The 21,590-nt window shown below is 34.7% G+C and overlaps 1 protein-coding gene across 1 annotated transcript in view; it reads right to left on the reverse strand.

Moving 5' to 3' along the window:
- Nucleotides 1-21,590, reverse strand: part of TAF2 (TATA-box binding protein associated factor 2) — a 64,116-nt gene that overhangs the window by 22,021 nt on the left and 20,505 nt on the right. Inside the window, exons 10-19 of the mRNA XM_069778631.1 lie at nucleotides 17,612-17,770; nucleotides 15,992-16,146; nucleotides 13,667-13,781; nucleotides 13,457-13,566; nucleotides 12,615-12,680; nucleotides 10,384-10,636; nucleotides 6,776-6,916; nucleotides 5,351-5,461; nucleotides 3,513-3,706; nucleotides 2,793-2,932 (exon numbers count right to left, since the gene is read on the reverse strand). Of these exons, the coding sequence (XP_069634732.1) occupies nucleotides 2,793-2,932; nucleotides 3,513-3,706; nucleotides 5,351-5,461; nucleotides 6,776-6,916; nucleotides 10,384-10,636; nucleotides 12,615-12,680; nucleotides 13,457-13,566; nucleotides 13,667-13,781; nucleotides 15,992-16,146; nucleotides 17,612-17,770 (1,444 nt within the window). The remainder of the gene's footprint in view (nucleotides 1-2,792; nucleotides 2,933-3,512; nucleotides 3,707-5,350; nucleotides 5,462-6,775; nucleotides 6,917-10,383; nucleotides 10,637-12,614; nucleotides 12,681-13,456; nucleotides 13,567-13,666; nucleotides 13,782-15,991; nucleotides 16,147-17,611; nucleotides 17,771-21,590) is intronic.

Genomic DNA, 21,590 nt, shown 5'->3' on the forward strand with positions numbered 1-21,590 from the left:
ACAGGCTGCCAGCCTGAGTAAAAAACACTGATTGCCATCCTCTGAGTGCAGAGGATGACCCAATTCCCTACCCATCTCACCGACCACCCATCTTGTCTGTATCTTGCCAGTTTGTCTAGAAGGCTGTGGGAAAAGAAAGATGTGTAGGTTTTCACACTTCTGGTAGACATAAAAACTAGTGATTGCTTTCTGAAGTAAAAATCCTCTTGAGATTTTTTCAAATTACAAGAGATGGTGCATCAGTTCTCAATTACAGCAGAGCATGTCTGAGACCCTAAACTTTAACATTCATGAGATTAGATAATCGTGGATACTCAGAATGGTTTGTCGTTACCTCTTCTAAATATGCAACTGCTTTGTTGTATACCTATAACTACTAATAGTCATATAATTTTCAGAAGCTAACTTAAAAAAGTTAATAAACCCTGTTCACTTCAAGCCAGTTTAGATCAACTGTCCAAGTCCTTATATGCCGCCTCAAGCATTTTACAGAGTTACTGTGTCTCAAAAAAAGCCCTACTATTAACAGCAAAGAAAACAACTTATTCAGTTCCATGGAGAAATGATTTCTTTTAAAGTAGCTTAAAAAAAGGCAGTGCTATTCCTGCCCTGACAGTTGACAGAAAAACATGGGAGTTCCACACTGCCCCAGAAAATACAGACTTTCCTTTTTATGGAAATTACAAAATCCATCAGCTTCCTTTACAAGAACTGTTAAAAAGCCAGCTTTGGCACAAGCAACAGGCATTTGATAGCTGCTGGTTTACATCCAGTATGAACTGGAAACCAGGTAACTGGGAACAACGAGAATCAGACCTCTTGGCAATAGACGCCCAATCATTTCTCCTTCCAAATCCAGGTTTAGGGCTCTGCTAGACAAGTGCTGCTAACTTCTATATGGGTAGCTGAAGAAGTCAGCACATAGAGCTTCCAGATTTACCCCTCCACCAAAAACTTACCAGTCTTAGAGCAGGAGCAGAAGCTAATGTGTTCAGTGCTGGAAGGTTGTATTTAAGAAATGATACTGATGACCAGTAGGCTGTGTTGTGTATTGTAGTGACTTTATAGCAGATAGATATTTGCATCTGCTACCTCTGCATCAGAGAAAAAGCTGTTGGCAGTAATACTCTAATCCGTCATTTCCAGATCTCACAGTGAGCTCAGTCAAAAATTACATTCAGCTCAATTGCTGATTTCTTCAAGTAATCTTTCTACTACCTTTTACCATTCAAGTTTTACCTTCTTATAGAGTATTTCAAGCAACTTACTCTCTCTTGCTTATACAGCAACCCATTTGATCAGCTGTTTTAAAGATGTACTATATTACTTTGCAGTACAAACACTTTCTTATCCAGGTCTGTTATTAACTATAAACACCATCCATAAAAGGTCAAGAATTTAATGAGAACATTTTTTCTATCAGTTTGTCTTTCCAAAGGGTGGGATGAATTAGTGAGGAGATTATTCTAAAGGAAGCAGGCTGATGAGTAAGCTTTCCATTCTCCTGCAAATCTTTCCACTAACACTCTGTGAAGGGAGGAACAAAGCAAGTAGCCTAACAGAGAGAGATGCACACTACCAGGAGAGTTCTGAATTCTAGCTGGGCATCACTCACAGGGTCCACCAAATGGTTCATGTGCCATGGGTTATGGATCCAGAATGCTTGGAGAATTACAAGACTGAGGACTGAGCCTGAGAGTGAAGTTATTAGTTTTTCTGTATGACAGTCTGGTTTCAGTCTGTTAGTGTATGTATAAATTCTGCCAGATGCGTTCACTCAAGACTCCAATTGCCTTAAAACCTCCCATTGCCTATCTAGTTTGAGAAGTCTTTGGACAGAATGACAGCAGTAAGATCAAAGTAATAAAGCCCTTATAAAAAAGAGAAAACAATTATTCATGCAAAAAGCAAAGGAAATTCTCCATTACTCTGAAAATGAAAACATGAAATTTAAGGCAGAATAATTACAAGTCTAGAATCACCAGTCTGCTCACAGAGGAAGAATTGAAGTATTTGGCCACTTTGATAGGGATAACCCTTCAAAAAAAAGAACTGTCACAAGTCTGCTGAACAGAGAAAGACTAACCCAAATAAATGAACAGGCCAATGTAGTACTAAATTCATTTTATAAAATGCAAATTATTAAAGCTATAATTTTAATTGCCTCTAGAAAATCTGTCAGGAATGAATTTCAACTTCAAATGGCATTTAAGAAAGCTACCCTTTATTTTTTTCAAGGACCTGGAACAGTCAACTAAGATAAAGACAGTATTAAAAGAATGGAAACATCTCACAAACATAAGCTATGTATAAGGAATGGCAAAGCAGAATTAACAGTAATCATTAAAATAATCTAAGTTTCCAAAATTTATAACCGTAAGATGCATGCAAAAAGCAAAATAAAGAGATTAGCAAGAAGGTAAAGCAAGACCAAGAACTTTGACTAGCAATTATGGCTGAACACAATCGAATCAAAATCACTGAAAATGAAGTGTTAAAAAGAAATTGCCAAAACCCCTTGGCACTACTCATTATGCTGTCTACTCATTTCAAAACTTAGGTATCTGATTCAATTTGCAAGACACTGAGAAACAATGCTCACCACATCGTCCTAAAACTTGCATTCTCTAGGACAAAGCATTAATAGAAATCTCAGCTTCTTATCAATACATCTGTCATCACACAAGCTTTTCTGGTGGACGCTATTTCAACCTAATATTAATGAGGTAAGTATTACCTTTTTCTACTATATCACAAGTGTTACAAAGTGTCAAAATACTTGAAAAAAGTACCTTTTGTGTAATCAACGACAGCCTCCAATGCTGCTATTCGGACATCTATGAAGTGCCCATATTCTGCATATGACTTGAAGAGAGCAGGATCACTTGGGACATGACCATTCTTCTGAAGCACTCGAATAGCTTTTAAACAGCTAGATATGGTAGAAAGAGGAAATTTACATTAGGTTTATGGAATGCCAGCTGAGAAGAATAAAACTACTTTCTTCAAAAGGAAGTACTGCAATTTTTCTAGAATTCTATTATCCAAATTAACATGTTACTTTCACAGCATTAACACATAGCTCTCATTAACTCTGAATTAGGCAGAAACACAAACAAAATTCCCCACCATGTCAAATTCATTGTTTGGTTTCAGTAGAACTGTACTAATTCACAGAGAAAACACAGCTCAGATCATGTTGTGTACTCTACAGATATTGTTACAAGGCTACCTTTTGCAAAACTTTCATAAATGCTTTTCTGAAAGAGGCACAAGCATGATCAATTTATACCTGCTATTGAAAGTCTACATTGATAGAAATTAATGTTGAAAAATAAAGCAATCAAGACAAACTTGCACTACCAGTTTCTGGAAATTAGAAAGAATTTGACATTTAAGATTAAGACACACAAGCTAAAATCTCAAATCCTAACTACAGAAGGGCACATAAAAAACAAATAAGTAGCGTTAATGTGTCTGCTCTCTTCATGTGTACAATTATTAAACCACACCTGACTGTAATGGTATGCCTGTAACTGGGAAGAAGCTTCTCCATATTTAGGAAACGGGTAATTTCCTCAAGAATAAGTCGAACATCAGGATTTAAATTATCCAACGTTCGAACTTCATTGTTCACACTGACTGCAGGAGTTACAGAGTTGGCTAGGGCATCGATCAGCTCAGCACGATAGTAGTTGTCTGAAAACTAGATAAAAACAGCATTTGAACACAAGCAAATATAACAATATATATTCTTTAAAAGCTAAGAAACATTGAAGCACTGTTACAGAACAAGATCTTAAAACAAAAACCACGTGAGAAAGCAAAACAGGAATAAATTTGTTCTGAAAATGGATTTGAGAGTGATTGAGCAAGCAGACATACTATCAATCATTAATCTTTGCTCTGTAATAAGAGCATATTAATAGTAATACAAGAATATTAATAGTAATACCTTGTTTTATAAAAATGGAAAAAAACCAGGCACATTTCCAGATATGGAAAGTAAAAGCCACTATTTATTTCTAAATGTGAGCATCTAAAACTACCTGTTTCTATATTCTGTACCAAGGTTACCAACGTTAATGGGTGTTTAGCACCTCACAAAATCAGACAGTTTATCTAGCTAGCAACTTCACAAGCTTCTGAGGTGAACTAATGGGTTCGCTGCTGCTTAGTGAGGAAAATCTTGCTTCTTCATTCACTCCTTTTACCTGGGCTTACTGTTTCACCCCTTCCATTACGCTGGTTGTTGCATTTGTTGGTCGTGTTAATAAGCAGCAAAAAGTATAAAATAAAATTAAAAAAGCAGAAAAAAGTACTGGATCTGAACATTAGTTAATTTAATCTAAACAAATCCACTATCTGTCAGATCCAGTAGAAGATGTCAAATACATGCATGGAAGGGACACGTGGAAAAGCGAGGTGGGGTCTCTCCTTTGGTGGTGGTGAGATGTTAGCACAACTCACCAAATTTTGTGGCTACAGGTGCTTGCATTCATATGTCTCTCTACCTGTTCACCCTCTATCACCCTCTTATTTCAGTAATCTTGCAACAAGTGTGTTGTCACAGTATGTGTTTCTACACACAAGAAAGTGAGGCTTAAGATGCTTCAGATTTGTTCCACTTAACTTTGAGCAATTAATTGGGAAGATTATGCTAGGCTCCTAGCAGTTGGAGACTTCCTCTGTAGCTAGGGAGACAGAATTTTGTATTTGTACTTTTAAGATCTCAGGATCTTAAAGGTCATCTAATCAGCTTTCAGAGGTGGTCTGTCTGGGAAGGAAGTTTAGAAGACAACACTTCTAACTCACATGCTTCAGTTTTGTGATGGAACAATATTAACCTGGGTTTCAGCTGTTATTTAACTAGATGAAGACAATCCAGGTCTGTGAGCTAAAGCTGACATTCAGAACCCAGAATCCCAGAGTCCTGTATATTGTTAAAAAAAGATTATTTCCTTTCCTTGCTCTTTCAAATACTGTTCTCAAGGTGAAAAAAACCTCAACAAACCAGCGCTTGACTTTGCATACTACATGTTAGCCTCATGCACGTTTTCTCAAAACACATGGATCTTTTGAATGAAAAAGATTAAGGCAAGAAAAGTATGCGTGCAAATGAAGACAGGCAGGTCCTTAGTAAGTCAACAAGCACAAAGAGCTCTGAAACATCCAAGAAATGCTGCCACAGAAATGTCAGCTACAGAACATTCTGTAACATTTAATGTTTAGCTTAGCGTACCACCTTTTCATCAACTCTCCTAGCCAGATATTTACTCTCCTAACCAGTGTATTAACTAAGACTTTTTTCAACAAAAAAGTGAGAGATTAAAATAAACACATTCTTTACCTTATTTTTCCTGTTATCGTTATACTTGATCAAATCCAAAATAAACATTAAAACCTCCTTAGGACAGAGGTTGTGAACGTCTCTCAGAAGGGCCATGGCAACAGGCATAGTCTGTGTAATAAAATTAATACTAACATCATTCTTACATTAGTGAAATGATAGTTACACCCTGAAAAGAACTACACCCTGAAAATGAGCAATTAACAATTTTACAATAGCAAATCTCTGAAAAGTTGTTTTTAAATGCTTTTTGAAAGTCATACTACATGCTATATAATATTCAGATCAAATAAACTATGTAATTATTGCTCAGTAATCAGACATAGTGCAGACATTTGAAAAAACTGTGTATCCAAGAAAAGACTCTCAAGTCAAGGCACTATCAAAAAGGTAACAAATGAAAAATAATGAAACAGAAAATGATGATGGAACTAATTCCGAGACAGGCACTGAATTTGGGTGTTTTCATGTGAATGTGATGTCTAAGCTTCCATTACCATTGAGAGGTATAGATCGAATACAGTCAGTAAAGCCTGAAGAATTATTAGCCAGACAGGTATTAGCTCCGGTCACATAGATATAGGAGTCTTACTCTAGATCTAGAAACTTGGGACATGGGATTAAAAGGGAGAAAACTGTAAGATTTAGTGGGAAAGAATGAACAATGACAAAAAGAGCAGAAAAATATAAAAGAAGGTCCAAGAAAGAGACGAAGGGAGAAGGATGAAGCAGTTTTGGACAGAGTAAGAAAACAAAATTTTAGTTTTCTCCAAAATCAGGAATACGAAATCTGTGAAATAAGAACTCAATCATCCAATAACCATAAAGTAAATCTTGAGAGAAAACCATTGTAATTAATTTTGTTATTCACTGTACAACCAACAACTACAGGTCTCAGTAAAAGAAACCTACATCAACATCAAAATAAGCTGCAGCAATATATGATGTTGACAATTAATATAAAGGTGAGGACAAGAAGGATTATGCAGTGCCTTGAACTAAAAAGCCCACCAATTTAAGATAAGATTTATAAGATTTTATTTGCCGTATATCATTGCCATTAATGAAGACAGGTGCTGAATTTACCTGAAAGATAACATGAGTAGCTTTGTTACTGTGCAATAAATTCTATTTAAGAATGAGCTCACAAATATTTACAAATAATCATTATATTTACTCCATCATTCTGAAGAAACTACTAATTTAACTTCAGCTACTCAGACAAAATTGCTAAAATTTTGTTAACTGATTTTTGACTAAGATGGAACAAACAGATGCCATATAAGAAAGAATTAGTTACTTTGGATTTTTATGAAGGGGCAAAGCAGGACTGTGCTATCCATGTTCCTGTAGTTGTCAACCATAGGAATGTTTTTGTATTTTGACATTTCTTTTAAAACATTCAGTGAAAAAAATAAATTTTACCTTTTGCAGAAAGTAGCTTTGAAAGTTCATGAAGTTGTTGGTCTTCACAATGTTTGGACAAGTCTTACAACAAAACATTCGGGTAAAGAGTGACTTCATGGCTGGTGGTCCTGTCCACGTACTTACCATGGAATTTGCAATCTGTATAATTAGGGGGGAAGGGAAATCGTATTAACATCACCACTGCAAGTTTAGTTTGGCTGTAGAAAAATACACATTTCCCATAATCAAAAAGGATAATTGCCAAGAACATACTGTCCTTCAAATAGATACGTTATTTTCATCAATGTATTGTCTTATATTGGCTAAGTTTTCACTGTCATCCCCAATGTATCTTCTCTACAGTAGAGGTAAATTTTATGGAAATTGTTCCACTTGGAAGATGTCTGCAACTAATTATCTTTCCATGATAAAGTTCTGTTCTTAATTATTTTCTCTTTCATATTTTAGATGAAAACTCTGTGTTTACTAAGCCAAGTTTTTCTGACTCTACAGAAGCCAGGGATGGAAGAGGCTTTTGCAATACCCACTTCCCAAATTTACCCTGCAAGTAACCTCAGCCTAGACTTTAAGTAGGCCTCAGCCACCCTAAGACTAAAAGACCACCCCTAAAGTGAAAGGCAAGTCAGCTACCTCTAAATTTAATCATAATTCACAGAGACTGTGCACTGAGACAAATGTATTGCTATAGTCTATTTTGGTGTAAGACGGTAAGGTTCCACAAAGACAAAACTGATTTTGTGCCTTCCCAGCATCCTGGGTTTCATACATTTGCTGTATGGAACCATGAAAGCCTGCAGACAAGAACAACTACACCTGATGACGGATTAAGCCTGATGATGGATTGTGCGCGCGCACACACACACACAAACAAATGGGGCCAATGCACTCTACAAAGTAGCGGGAATTTCCATTGTTACAGACCTACCGCAAAGGAAAAAAAAATCTGTTTTCACACAGAAGAAAATGAATTTGATGATTTCCTTCTAAGGGGTATTGCATACGCAATCAGAGAATGAAAAGTAAGAGGCTATTTGAAGATGGGTAGTAATCCATTTCACCACTGCTCTTACATAAGATGGGTGCTTTATTACTGAAAACCATTTTCCCAGCAAGTCAGGCTTCAAAGGAAAGTCACAGATAGAAAATACTGTGGTCAGACTAGATGTTCCCTTTGCAATAACTGAAGTCTTCAAACGAAAGATACAGGTATAGCTTCTTCTGTAAGGTACATAACAACTCTTCCTGCAGAAGAAGCTTAATCCCAAAGACTGCTTAGAAACCATGATGATGAACTTAAAACTGCAAATGTGAAATTTATGTAGCTGTGTAAAATAAAACCCAACCTCCAAAATATTATCAAAGTTTACTATATTTACAAGATATTTGCTATTCCATTAAAATTGGGGTGTAATTTTTTAAATATTTTTTAACTTCTGCTTATTTTAAGCATTTAATATTGCAAAATCTATAGATGAACAACAGTATTTTCAAATTAAATCAATAGTAGTTAAATCATCATCTTTTCAGTATTTTTTGGTCTCATAATGTGCTGACTCATCTGAATTTCCCTTTAAATATTGACAGAATCCAAGTTTTCTATTTATTCTACTGATATGCTATACACTCTGAATTAAATATATTTGCACATTCCCCACACCATAAAGCAAGTAGCCTGTCTTGCATTACTTCTACTTAAAAAGATGGCAGATACACTCTATTTCTGCATCCTTCAATTCAGCATAGCATAAAAAACATGGCCTAAGATGTAACTGTCATGCACAGCTATGAAACTCCCCAATGTCTGATGCGGGGGGCGGGGTGGTGATGGTGGTGGAGTTTGTGGTGGTTGTGTTGCTTTTTTAAACCTTATAGCACATCACCAACACTGCAATGGATTTGAACTGGAAAATCAACCTGCATACTCCAAGGAATTAAAATTGCGACATTGTTCTCTCCATGACAAATAACCCTACAGAAAAAGGACTACTCAGCGAAGTATGCGCGTGTGTGCACACACGCATCTATTAACTTCTTATCAATGAGGATTTAGTATGTTACATGAATACTTTATGCCTGAGAGACTTAAATGCTGTTTTACAATGAAGTATACAGTACATTTAGAAAGTGCAGTAAATTCAGTTTTATAATTGCATTGTCACCTATCATTTCTCTGTATCAACATGAGAACACCAAGAACATTTCACAATAGTAACCGCAATCCAGCTAGAAGTTGCAAATCAACAAAAAAGAACCCTCCCCCTAATAAACATGAAGGACTTGGCTTTTTTCCAATAAAGAATACAAATCCTGAATATTTACAAGCTGAGAAAATTAAACTGAGTTAATGACAACAGGAAGTGATTGTTACTAACACCATGATGTTGGAACTAGTAATATAATACATTACAGTTTCCTCCTTGGTAACTTACATAAACATATCTACAACTCTGTCCTGCCATGCTCCTTCACCTTGATTTAATGTCACAGCCATACTTTCCGTTTAGCTTTATTATCTTTTTTTCTGTAAGTCAACAACCTTCTCTGTAGAAGCAAGATTTTTCATACAATTACAACTGAGCAAAATTGGTTATGGTCATCTGCAGCCCAGTTGCCTGAGAATTCAAAGTAATGACAGAAAAAACTATTGTATTTAAGTGCTGTAACAACTACTCTTTCAATATTTACCTGCAGAATATGCACTTTTAAATATTCCAAGTGAGTTCATTATAAAAATATGCAAATTTTAAGTCAGATACTAGCAGTACCAGTACTAGTACATAAACTGGCAGTATTACATTAGTGTTTCATAACATTAAAATACTTTGTCACAAACATTTCTTGGATTTTGATTTTTGAAATATGGCCAAAGGATTTATTGCTGTACAGGTACTGATTTATTCTCAATAGGTAGACAGCATAAAGTAAGCTATAGCCAATAATTTGAACTCTACAAATTGTCAGTAAGTATGCCTTTATGTCCATAAAAGTGTGTCAACAACATGCCTTTTTAGAAATTCTTATTCTTGTTTCCACCCAGTTGGGTTTTTAGGGTTCTCTAATTTTCATTCTTAGTGGGATTTTGTGTCTAAAGAAAAAAGATCTTCCCTTTTCAAGGCAATTATTTGGCTTTTTGATATTTAATTGCAGACCAACATGATGTTTATTTCGTGTCCCTATTCAATCTGAAACAATATAGAGCAGCAATCTGAATTCACATTAGACAGACAGATGAATTTCAGCACTTCAGAGTTCTCAACAGACAGGCCAAGGAACTTCCCAGTAAAATAAAAAAATGTACTTTGGCTCTGAAAAAAATTAAACAAAAGTCTTTTATTTTTACCACTTAATGAAATCCGGAAAAATCCCTTGTGGTTTTCATGTCTGACATCTCAATTTTGACAATTATGAAAGCCTTCTACAGTCTCCATTTACAGACTAAAATAATACAGCTTTCCTTTCAAATCAGTCATGTTAAAAATACTTGGCAAACACTTTTAAGAGGCTAAATATCAAGCCAGTTTAAGACCTGATGAGTGTTGACCTGTTTTCCAACATTTACAATGCCTAGTGGATTTCTTCCTTTACTCCCATCCACACAACCTCACCTTTGCAAGGCAGAAGCAGGCCAGCATTCTCACTCGGTAGAAACATTGTTCCTGTTCTAGTATATCAGTCAGTGCAAGCCGTGATGCTGGAGTAGGGAACTTTTCCAATGCCAGAATGGCTTCTTCTTGTGCAACCACATCTCTCTCATATCGAAGCTGATACTGCCACATGAAATCAGATTGTTCAAATTCTACCTTCCTCAGTACTGACATATCAGGGTCTATTCTTATCCAGAGCAAAGGAGAATCAGCACTAAGACAGACATGAAAAACATTAATAGCTTACAACATTTCAAGACTATAGAAATTCAAAAGATGTTCTAACTTATTCTGAGTTATTTTTAGATTCAAAGAACCATTAAAGAATCGAAGTTAGAGGGGACTTTTCAAAGTCACCTGGTCGAAACTCCTGCTTCTAGGATGGCAATTCTATAGCCTCCCAGGGCAATCTGTCCAAATCTCTAACGTCAAAGTGAATACAGTGTTTTAGTATTTTTACCATGAACTCAGATCTGTAGGTTAACTACTGTATAATCTCAATATATTTAATTCTATTTCCTCAGACACTATAACTTTCATAAGTGAGCAGCACTGTATCACCTTCTACAGTTTAAGACTGCAAAAAAAATTCCAAAGAAAACCTGGTCATAAACACCCATTTTTTTATATACTATTTTTTATCAATAGATGTGAAAGTGCTTTACAAACACACACGTGCTATGATGTTGAAAGCTGACAAGGGTAACCATGCAAATGCACAGAACTGCCAAGCCAAATGATGATAAAAGTGAAAGTACCAACAGACAGGATTAAAATTTAGTCCTACAGATAAAATTACTCAGTTGTATTCCACCCAAACAAGCATTTTATATGTTAGTATTCACACAGCACCATGACTGCAGAAGTAATTTATGGCAGAAACAAGCACAAACTATATAATAAAGTCCCTCAGTTTTCCACATAAAATTGATAACAGGAAAATAAAGACATGGAATTAGGAGAGAGTTTGCAACGATGAAAAGAGCATCATTATAAATATGATGCATATTTCTGTATACATTTGTAGAATATCTAGAATTACTGTCAAGATAGTAGTTAAAGAAGAAAGGACAGTGAAAAGAAGAGTGCATACACGGGATTTAGAATAGAAAAGAATGAAGATTATCATATATGCTTGGAGCAGAGGAGTCCAAACTGGACAAAAGAATGACAGCATCGCAGATTAAAGTTTAGCAGATAAAAAAAGCATAAATGACTTGCATAAAATCATACACCAGTTCAAAGTTAGTTCTAAGATCATTAAGGTCTCAGCTCAGTGTAACACGCTAACTACCTGAACATAACTCACCAGAACTACTCACAAATATTTATGCTAATTGCTTTTAAATACAACTAAAACACTACTTATTCATATGTCAGCTATCATATGGAATCAGTAACAATAACTTGCTCAATGAAAATATCCCTCATAAAATTATTTCTCATGATATTTTAGGTGATGTTAAATTTACGAGAATTTCCAACACTTTTAAGGTGACAAGCAATCTATCCTTCTTCAAAGAGACACCATTAGTTTTCAAAAGCAGATTATTTACTTCCCTCAACAACCAAACAAGGTACCAACACCTTCAGTATTTCTAAGAGCACCACTAGATCCAACTCAAGGAGGGTAAAGTGAGTATTTACATTAAGCAAGAATTTGCTTCCAAAGAGCTGAACAGTTCCAAGTGAAATTAACGCCAGTATGAATTTCAGTACGAAGCATTTCATCACTTATTTTCAATCTAAAAGGATTCTTTCGTAATGAACCACAGATTTCAGGAACTTCTCTTAGTGCCAGTTAAATGGTCTTCATCGAGGTCCAACAAAAATGGCTCTTACTTTGTTTCAAGCAAATTCTTGTCTACCTTTTACCTATGAAGTCAGCTGAAAGATATCATTAGAAATGTGTAAGAAAGAATCAAGTAGTTTACTGTATCACCTTATCATGCCTAAGGTGTTTTTTCAAAAAAGAAAAATGATTATAGTAGTTAACATGTACATTTTATACTTCACCAGCATTTTCCCAGCTACAGAAGAAAAGTCTCAAAGGCAAAAAAATGTGGCATAGTCTTGAAATTTGCCAGTCATATAATGAAGTACATTACTATCAAATCCTTCAAAATAGCATGCTTTAGACAAGGGGAACATGACTCATTCTCACACTTAGAAACTCCAACAAGCTAACTTACTCCATAGCAGAAAGGTCCATGTCCACCTCTTCTCCATTCATCAGTGGAATCTTTTTCTTCTTGTTTCTATTAAAAAAGAGAAAATGGAAAAAAACAGGTATTAATTACCAGAATAGCAAAGGTATGTTTATAAACGGAGCTTAAGCCTGCAAAAGTACTCTCTGTGTATTTTACTACACCAAAAAATAACGCTGTCTCCAGCAAAAAATATTGACAAAACTGAGCTGTGCATCAATTTTGTTCAAATAATCACCAATACTTTACATTGGTTTAAACTTGACTCCCACCATTTTTACAATTACACATAAGCATACAACTTTGAGAAGTCGAGGTCAAGGTAGTTATTAAAATGCATTAGGAAACTGAGAGAATCCATCCAGGAAGTATGTAACTTTTCTTGCTCATTAGGTTTAGTGAACAGCCCTGGCACTCTTAACAGAAAAGGAAAACTATGGAAGTGCTTCATTCATATATCTTCACTTGAGGTACTCCTCTGGCCTACATTTGTCTTCCTTCTAATTTGCCTTTTCCATTCAAAGGCATTTTGAATAATTTGATTAATTAGACTCTTCATTCAACTCATTCTATATAAATAAGCTCTTTATAAAACTTTAATAAAATTAGTTATAATTAAGAACTGCATATAAAATGTAAGGTTTCTTTCTGTCCATAAACAATAGTAAATTCTATTCTCTCCCCTTACATGAGAGGTAAATCTTATTCAGTAAGATTAAGAAAATATAAACACAAAATTTAAAAAAGCATATATTTGTCATCAAATCCACTATATGTTTTCATATATCCATATTCAAAATACCTACAGTTTGTATTTTAGTTCTTACCTTCTGCTTTTAGAATGGCAAGGTATATCATGTTTAAGACTGTTTTCTTCAATCTGCAATGTATGGTTGAATGATCCATCAAGTTCTTGCACTGTCACCTTAAGAGGACCCTTCAGGTTCACAAGATTTTGTTATTAACATTAAAATTACGCTTATTAATGTATACATCATACTTGTATGTGTAAGTAGAATACGGAAAATTGACCTTACCACATATTTCTGAGTCCCAGGAGACGTGTAGTCTTGTTTTATTTCCAATTCCAATACATTACGTTTTCTATTAAATGCAAAGCTACCATAAAATTTTACCACTCCACTCTGATCCCTAATAAGCAGTATAGGAATTTGAGTGCACAATGCAGTAGTTACAAACAAACATAATTCTCAGTGTTTTCATTCTTTACATTCGCTTTATGCTTCTTTATTCCTAGAATTTCCTATCCCAAGAAAATCAGGAAATGAAAACACGTTTGTTCATGAAATTTTAAGATTTTTTTTTCTTTAAACAGTTCTTTAATGTACAATCATGTATCTTATGGAGAAAAACTGAAGTACAATGAAAATTATCTAGTAAGAAGAGTCATTATGAAAAACTATATTGGACCCCACCACATCCAATGTCCTCAGCATGCTCTCAGAGAAAATAATTGAGTAAGACTTCAGTAATTTCAATATGATTTGTTTTACTATATATTTCAGTTAAATAAAACTCAGGGCAAAATGTAGACATTAGCTTCTGTTTTCTATCCACACTACATTTAACTCCATCATTTTATTGCTGAGCATTCGCATGTTTGTGTGTGTGTATATATATGTGAGTTCACATATATACGAAAGCATACAATATAACTGATAAAAAGTAATGATCTCACTCTTCATTTTTATCCCAGGCAACAATTTCTCCAACTCAACTGTTCCTGTGAATAACTTCATCATTCATTATTTGTAGGAGAGCCATTACTACAGTTTATTTATAGTAAAACTAAAACACTAGAATGAATTATTTTAGTCTAGTGCATGCTCCAAACAAGTCTCTAACAATGTAAGACAAAAGCAGGGAAGGAAAACCTGTTCTTTCATGTCCTGACATTTAAGACAGGAGCTTCCAGGTTCAGAGAGGTTTCTTATCATACAGGCATAATTAACTTTTCTCCCCAAATATGGTCATTTGGCTAGATACTTCAGACTGGTTCTGGTCACAGTGGCTGACTTCATAAAGGTCTGCGACTTTGTCATCAGGTACAGCTTAAGGCATTTTTAGTGGCTTCTTCAGCACAAGGTTTAAACTCAGCATCAACACAGCACTCGTTAATAGTGTAAGATAGCACTAGTTAATAGTAATAAGATATCCTCCCAAACAATACAAAGACCTCCTGCAGTCTTACAAGGTGGAAAATTTACTATCACAGGTGCAACAGTGTTTGAAGCATGTAGGGAAGTTGCAACCATAGGATTAAACACAAGTTAACTTTAACAGGATCAGCCTTGGGGCCAAAGTCCAGAGAAGCTGAAAAATCCCCAAATCTGAGAGTTACAATTCTTTCTTGGTTACAGAACAGATGTAGATTCACCCAGCTCAGATAGTAATGCTGACATGTAGGTATAGCTACAGTGTGAATATATGTACACATAGAACCCTTATTTTCCTCAAGTGTTTGCCACAGCTAAATATGGAAATTAGAACAATGTATATTTATACTTTATGAATACTTTTGATGCAGATAAAATACTAACTTCTCATATTACTCTATAAATATTAACTATACAGTGGTTTTTAGTTAGATATTGAGATGCACGAACATTAAAGTCAGCTCAAATAAATAACGTCTAAATATAAATACCTACTTCTGTTTTCTGTTAGAAAAGTAAGGTATGGTTTTGCTGCAGTCATAAATGATTTTAGTCTGCAGTCATGTTAAATAAAATTACCAATTAAACCTGTTAAATGTAGCAAATTCAAATTTACCATCGTATCAATCCAAAATAGGAAACCCTATTTCTTGACGAATATCACTGAAATTTGAAGAATCAACACACAGAGGTTTATATTACCTGAAATTGTAATATTAACACAAGCTACCAAGCTATTAAATGTTAGTGTATTTTAAACTATCAATCTGTGCTTTACATTACTTATTTCACAGTGATTTACTGGAAATCACATCTTAAAATGCACCAGACTATAGCATTTTCCATGTCAGACTTCAGCATATTTCTATGGGCAGTGTCCTCTGGAATCCCTTTAGTGTAATTTGGCCTTAAATTCCAGCAGAGTTCTTGTGCTTCTTTCAAAGTAAAACTTAAAATCATGAAATCCTTTCTAGTACAGAAATGCAAAAAAGCCAGCATACTCTAAAAGACTATGAAAGGAGTGTGAACCTGTGGCTCACATATATATCTAATTCAAAGAATAATGTACTTAACTGTTCTAAGCAAAGATACTTCATGCCTTTCTTCACATTCCTTTAATAGTGCCAATTAAAAAACAAATTCATTCTCCGTATTAACAATCCTGACCAAGAATAAAAAGGATACACCCACTGCTTTATTAAAGGTTGGATGTCTTTGCCAGAGACATTTGAGATAGATTTCAAAAACCCAGATGTGGAAACCAACATCTGACTCCACATGTGTGACTGGAACTTCTGAGATGAAGCAGTGCTGGCCAGACTCAACAACTTGTTGAAAACCTAAAATGATAAAAAGTTATTACTTTCATTAAATACTTCAATATATAAAATAAGCTTTTCTGTTTAGTTGCAGCTGAATTGCAACTAAAGGCCAATAAAATCATTCTCTGATAACTGGCCTCAAAAAAAGTCTTCCAAAATAAAGACATTTCAGAAAATTATTTGCTTGTCCATAATAGAAATAGTGATTTGCAGACACAAATGTATTTTTACTTAAGGCAAACCATCCACCATGCTAAGAAAGCTCTGAAACTCCAGCTTCTTAACATGAGAAGTGTTTAACAGTAACAAACTAAAAATGTCTTCTTCACTTATCACTGCTACAGGTACAACTTATCATGCAGCCTTTTAACAAACAGACTTGAATTCAAAATGGAATACAGACACACATTTTGGCATCCATTTTCTATTTCTAAGCACCTCTGTACTTCAAGACCATGTATTTGTGAGGTTAGTCACTGCAAGCAGGTGTGGCCTTCATTGACCAAATTATAATGCAGAGTGTAAGGGGTGCGTTTTTAATTAATTCTTTATACCTGAGCTTTTTCAAGGAACCAACTTCCTCAGAGTTACATATACATACACAAAATCCATTAAAAGACCATCAGCTTTCAAAAATTATCTGCAGTAAAAGAGATCACTGACTATATCTGCTTTTAGAAATAAAACAGTCATCAGGTTTTCTGCTTTGCTATTCTTTTTTAAAAATTGAAAACAAGAATTAAAATTTATGTAAGGAAAGCTGTAAAAAAGGTGTATCTGCTGTCTTTCCAACCTGACAACTGCTTATAATAGCTCTAGCCCAAGCACATATGTTTTCCTTAAAAAAAACAAACCGACCAAACAAACAAAACCCCAAAACCTTAAGTTGATAGGAAAAAGTATCACTCAGTTTCTAACTGGGTGTTTGTTTATAGCACTTTATCTTTTTTAAGGCATGTCACAAAACATATTTAGTAAAGAAGAGAAACTACAACTCTACAGAAGTTTAGCATTTCAGACTAAAATTACAGTCTTCTATTCAACTGCTGCTTCTAATATAAAGAGCTATGCTCCCTCTAGCACTGAAAATTTTACACAGTGGAGAAAGCAGAAGCTGGATTCTCATTACTTTGATTATTTATAATTTGATTAGATTAGCTCACAGTAACACCAATTAAGGTGAGTAAAACAGGTCCTCAGTGTTAATGACCAATCACAATAACCCAAAGCAATGAAATACCTTAACATTAAAGAGAATATGCAATATATAAGAAGTATTACAAGTTATGTATAGGAATAATAGCTAACCTTATCCTAACACAAATGACCTACATTTTATGTCTGTTCTATCCTGCTAAAACTGAAAATACAAATGGAATCCTATGATGATCCATTTTGTTCTTCCTTAACTCCATTTAATGAATAGAAATACAACTAAAGACAAAAAGTTGTCTATATTCCACATAATCATTTAAATACCTACCTGTAACATGAACTCCATGCTAATCCTGTTCTCAATCAGTCTCATAACAAGATGTGCTTTACACTGGAACATAGTGTAATATTCCCAAGACAGTGTATGAGGGTGTTTGATAGAAAAATGTAAATGTGATGCAGGGCTGAAAAATAAAAAAAACCTCAGCTATCTATTTTGCATTTTATGGAATGAAACTTAAAATATAACTTAGCAACCAAGATTATAGCTGCACCAACAATTATTTAGGATCTCTTCTACTGTTTTAAAGTTATAAATTAAGACATGCTTAAAATGACCGCACACTTGTACAGAAAGGTGACATGGGTGTGTGTACCTGGCATACAGCAAGTACTGTACAGAGAATAATGACAGAATACATGCTATGTATTTCTGTAAAGACAGTGGTAGCAGTAGCAACCAGAGCAAGGAATCTGTGACTTGAGTCTGGAAATTACTCATTAATTGACATTCCCCTTGCTCCACTTCCATTTAAAAGTGACTGTACATAGTCAATATTTCATATTTAAATAAATAATTGTTGCAACTAAAGGAAAGTAATAACGTTTTAAAATTCACAGCAGACTTTCATGTGATGAGCCAAAGAAATTGCTTGGTTTTTGTTTTTGTTAGCAACTTTATGCTTTCAGCACTTCAGCAAACTGACATGTAAATCAGATGACATGCCAAAGAAGACTAGGCAGAGCATCACATTACAGCTGCCACATTGTTTACGTAACTTGAACTATCTGTGGTGCTCCTTCACACATACCCTTCATGTCTATAAGCAAAATACTTTAAATAGTTTAAGTTCATTCCCTATCAGAAGGCAAACAAATGGTGAAACCCTGAAACTTTTAAAAACAGAACTGATTTCTGGATAGCCTTAGTGGCTGTACAGCAATAAAACACCAAAAGACTTAATTTTGATGAATTTTAAAAGTAATTTTCTCCACCAAGTTTTACATTTTAGAACACATTCTGACCTACAGCCCAATTTCAAAATAGCTGTAATACTGTAATTCTTGAGAAGAATAAGACCTTTTTTGCCCCATTTCAATTATTTGAGAAGTGGAGATAATTAGAAGTCTTGACTTTATTCTACTAATGAACCAAGTCTGTGGCAATTGTATTTCATTATGCTATGTTTTTTCTTTTAGTTCTTTTCACAGGACATTTGAGTTTTCCATGAATAACAAACATCTGAAGAAACTGGACCCACACCATGCCAGGCCAACTTCTTAAGAAGTGGGAATCCAGACTTATTTTACACCGGTTGGTGGAAAAATCACAAACTGGCCATTGTGACATAGAAAAAGCCAGCTACTTAAAATTTCTGGGCTAAAAATTGGATTCTTCCCCTGTGATTCTCGCTTATAGATAACCTAACTAAACCATTTCCAGATGGACAAGACACCTGATTTGTCCAAAGACTTTAGAAGAAGACACTGCAAGACAGAATGAAATAATTAAGGAATTGTAATGATCAAAGATAAACGCTATAAGCCTGATCTTTCATGCCAGCTACCTCAGGAAGAGACTGGTCTTCCAGAACCTTCAAAGACCTATTAAACAAACCATTTTAACTTTGACCAATCTTTCCATGCAGTTGAAAGATGTATGCCAGAGGACCAGCACTTAGCTCCTTATCTGCAGCTCTTAAGATTTCAGGAGGTGGCAAGAACCAAGGTAGCTGCAATACCTTAATATTTTTTTCCATCCTTCTATTTACTGGGAGACTCCCTTGACTTTACTCATGAATGTCTGTTTAAACATCTTAAGAAGATACAAAAAGAAAAGCACTTCTAAATTTAAGCAAGTATTATCCTTCTTAAGTATAATAAGTAGATGAATATGAAGGTACTTATGTTTACTACTTGTTGTTTCTAGTTAATAGGCAATTGCTAAAGTTCTCCTTATCAAAACTGTCCTGTTATTCTGGAGGTAGGGAAGGGTTAGCAACCATGAAAGAATTGAAATGCAAGGAGGAAACTGAGGTTGTGGCTCAGACATTATATAATAATTTGGTCTCAGTATAAAAACTGTTTATGCAGCTTCAAATTATACAGTTGATTGACTTTGGTAAAATTCTTTTCTTGAAAATTACAACCAAGCCAGGACACACATTCTTGGCCTTAAATTTACTAAGTGTTGATTGATTTTGGTACTGGTTACATTATTTAACTGCAAATCAAAACTGAGACAAGGTTGCATTTGATAGTTACATTCTGTAGTTCATTCAATATCAATACATTTGTTCTGATTATATTTTTCTTATAAATCATTATACTTCTAAAACTTTTATTGAATTGGCACCAAATGAGAATTAAGATTAGCAATATGGACCTAGAACCTTTATCAAAGTGAAAAGTGAACTAGCTCTTCCATGGAAATTTGTAATGGTTATGCTCTCAAACACACTCCAGTCATTCAATGTAAACCTGTCAATACGCTTCCTCCATTTGAAATATATCTATATAAATTTCTTGAGGTTTTTAATTTTTACAACAGGGTGGTACCAGCACAATCAAAGACTGAAGAGAACTAAAATCTGAGAGGGGAGAATACAAAATAAAAACGTAACACGTGAAGCTTTGTTTTGAAGCCTTCATCCATACAGCAGTTAACCTGCAGTTTCCTTTCTTTCATTTTCCCAAGCTCTGGGATTTTTTTCTTTTAAAATAAGTGCTCTGGAGATCAGCGTTTGTGTTTCACCAGACATAAACAGGAAGAATCTGTGAGACCCGTGTTTTGCACAGAAATTAATTCATGTGTCTGAAAGAAGTCTTTTTTCCCCAATGATTTCTTTCAATATTCTATTTCTAATATAGTTGAAAAATGAGATTACTAATGAATCCTGCTTGGCAGGAAACCATATCATAACAACCAGAATAAAGAAATGCAAAAAATATATTGCAAAGAAATGTTCTAGACATCATTATGAAAATACCTGCCCTAGTTACAAATCATTTCCCAGACTCAGGAACATATACATAATTTACATACAAGGGATCTTTGCAATCTACAAGAAACAGCAAGTTGTAATTTATATTTAAGTGATGTTATGATTATTATTAACAAGATGTAATATAATGAAGTAGCAAAATAGCTGTAGAAACATAAGAGTGTCTAACATCATACATAACATACAGGAAACATACATTTAAGAGCATTAGAACAGGATTTTGTCAATTATTTGTGTCCAATTCTAGAATAAATACAATAAAACTAATAAAATTAGCAGTGACAAAAAGACTTTTGTTTTAGTGAACTTCCTTTTTTAAACATGTGCCCTTTTTCTCTAGTGTCATCTGATCCTACTAATGTGAATTTAGTTTCTCTGTATAGGGGAACACGTTGCCAAATTGTAATGCCGCCAATTAAAAAGTCTGCCAAGACCTAATTCAGTACCCCAAATTTTCCTTAAAAAAAAAAAGACATCATCACCAACATCATGCCCTAAAATGACTGCTGCTAGCTATAACTTGCTTTTCAGAGGTATATGTAACAAAAGCATCTAGGTACTTGGTCTGCTTCACTACTTGAAAGGACAGTGAACTAAATCAAAAAATCTATCATGAGGAGACAAGCAAAACTCAGTAACAGCTTGGCATGCATACACATACACAAGCTGCACCTGTGACTGTCAACAGCCAGAAAACACAGTAGCTGTTGAGGATTCACGTGGCTGGGAAACTAGCCAATATGTCCTATTCCTGATTTCAGAAAACACTTTCTTCTTTTCAATCTCTCAAAAAGATCACTATTCAAATTTTAAATGGGTTATTTGTATACTTCACTCAGTTCTAAATCCAGAGTTTTAATTTTAAAACAACAAAATCTGGATTTGCACGCACTGAAATGCAAAAGAACCACTGCTGCAGACAATTTTGGTTTTATTTTCATAATACAGGGGCTTCTGCTGCAGTAAAGACTTAAATTCACATATTCTCCCACTCCACCTGCACATGCTTAACCTCACAGTTTT

The sequence above is a fragment of the Haliaeetus albicilla genome, chromosome 3, assembly GCF_947461875.1.
Source record: "Haliaeetus albicilla chromosome 3, bHalAlb1.1, whole genome shotgun sequence".
Taxonomy (NCBI): domain Eukaryota; kingdom Metazoa; phylum Chordata; class Aves; order Accipitriformes; family Accipitridae; genus Haliaeetus; species Haliaeetus albicilla.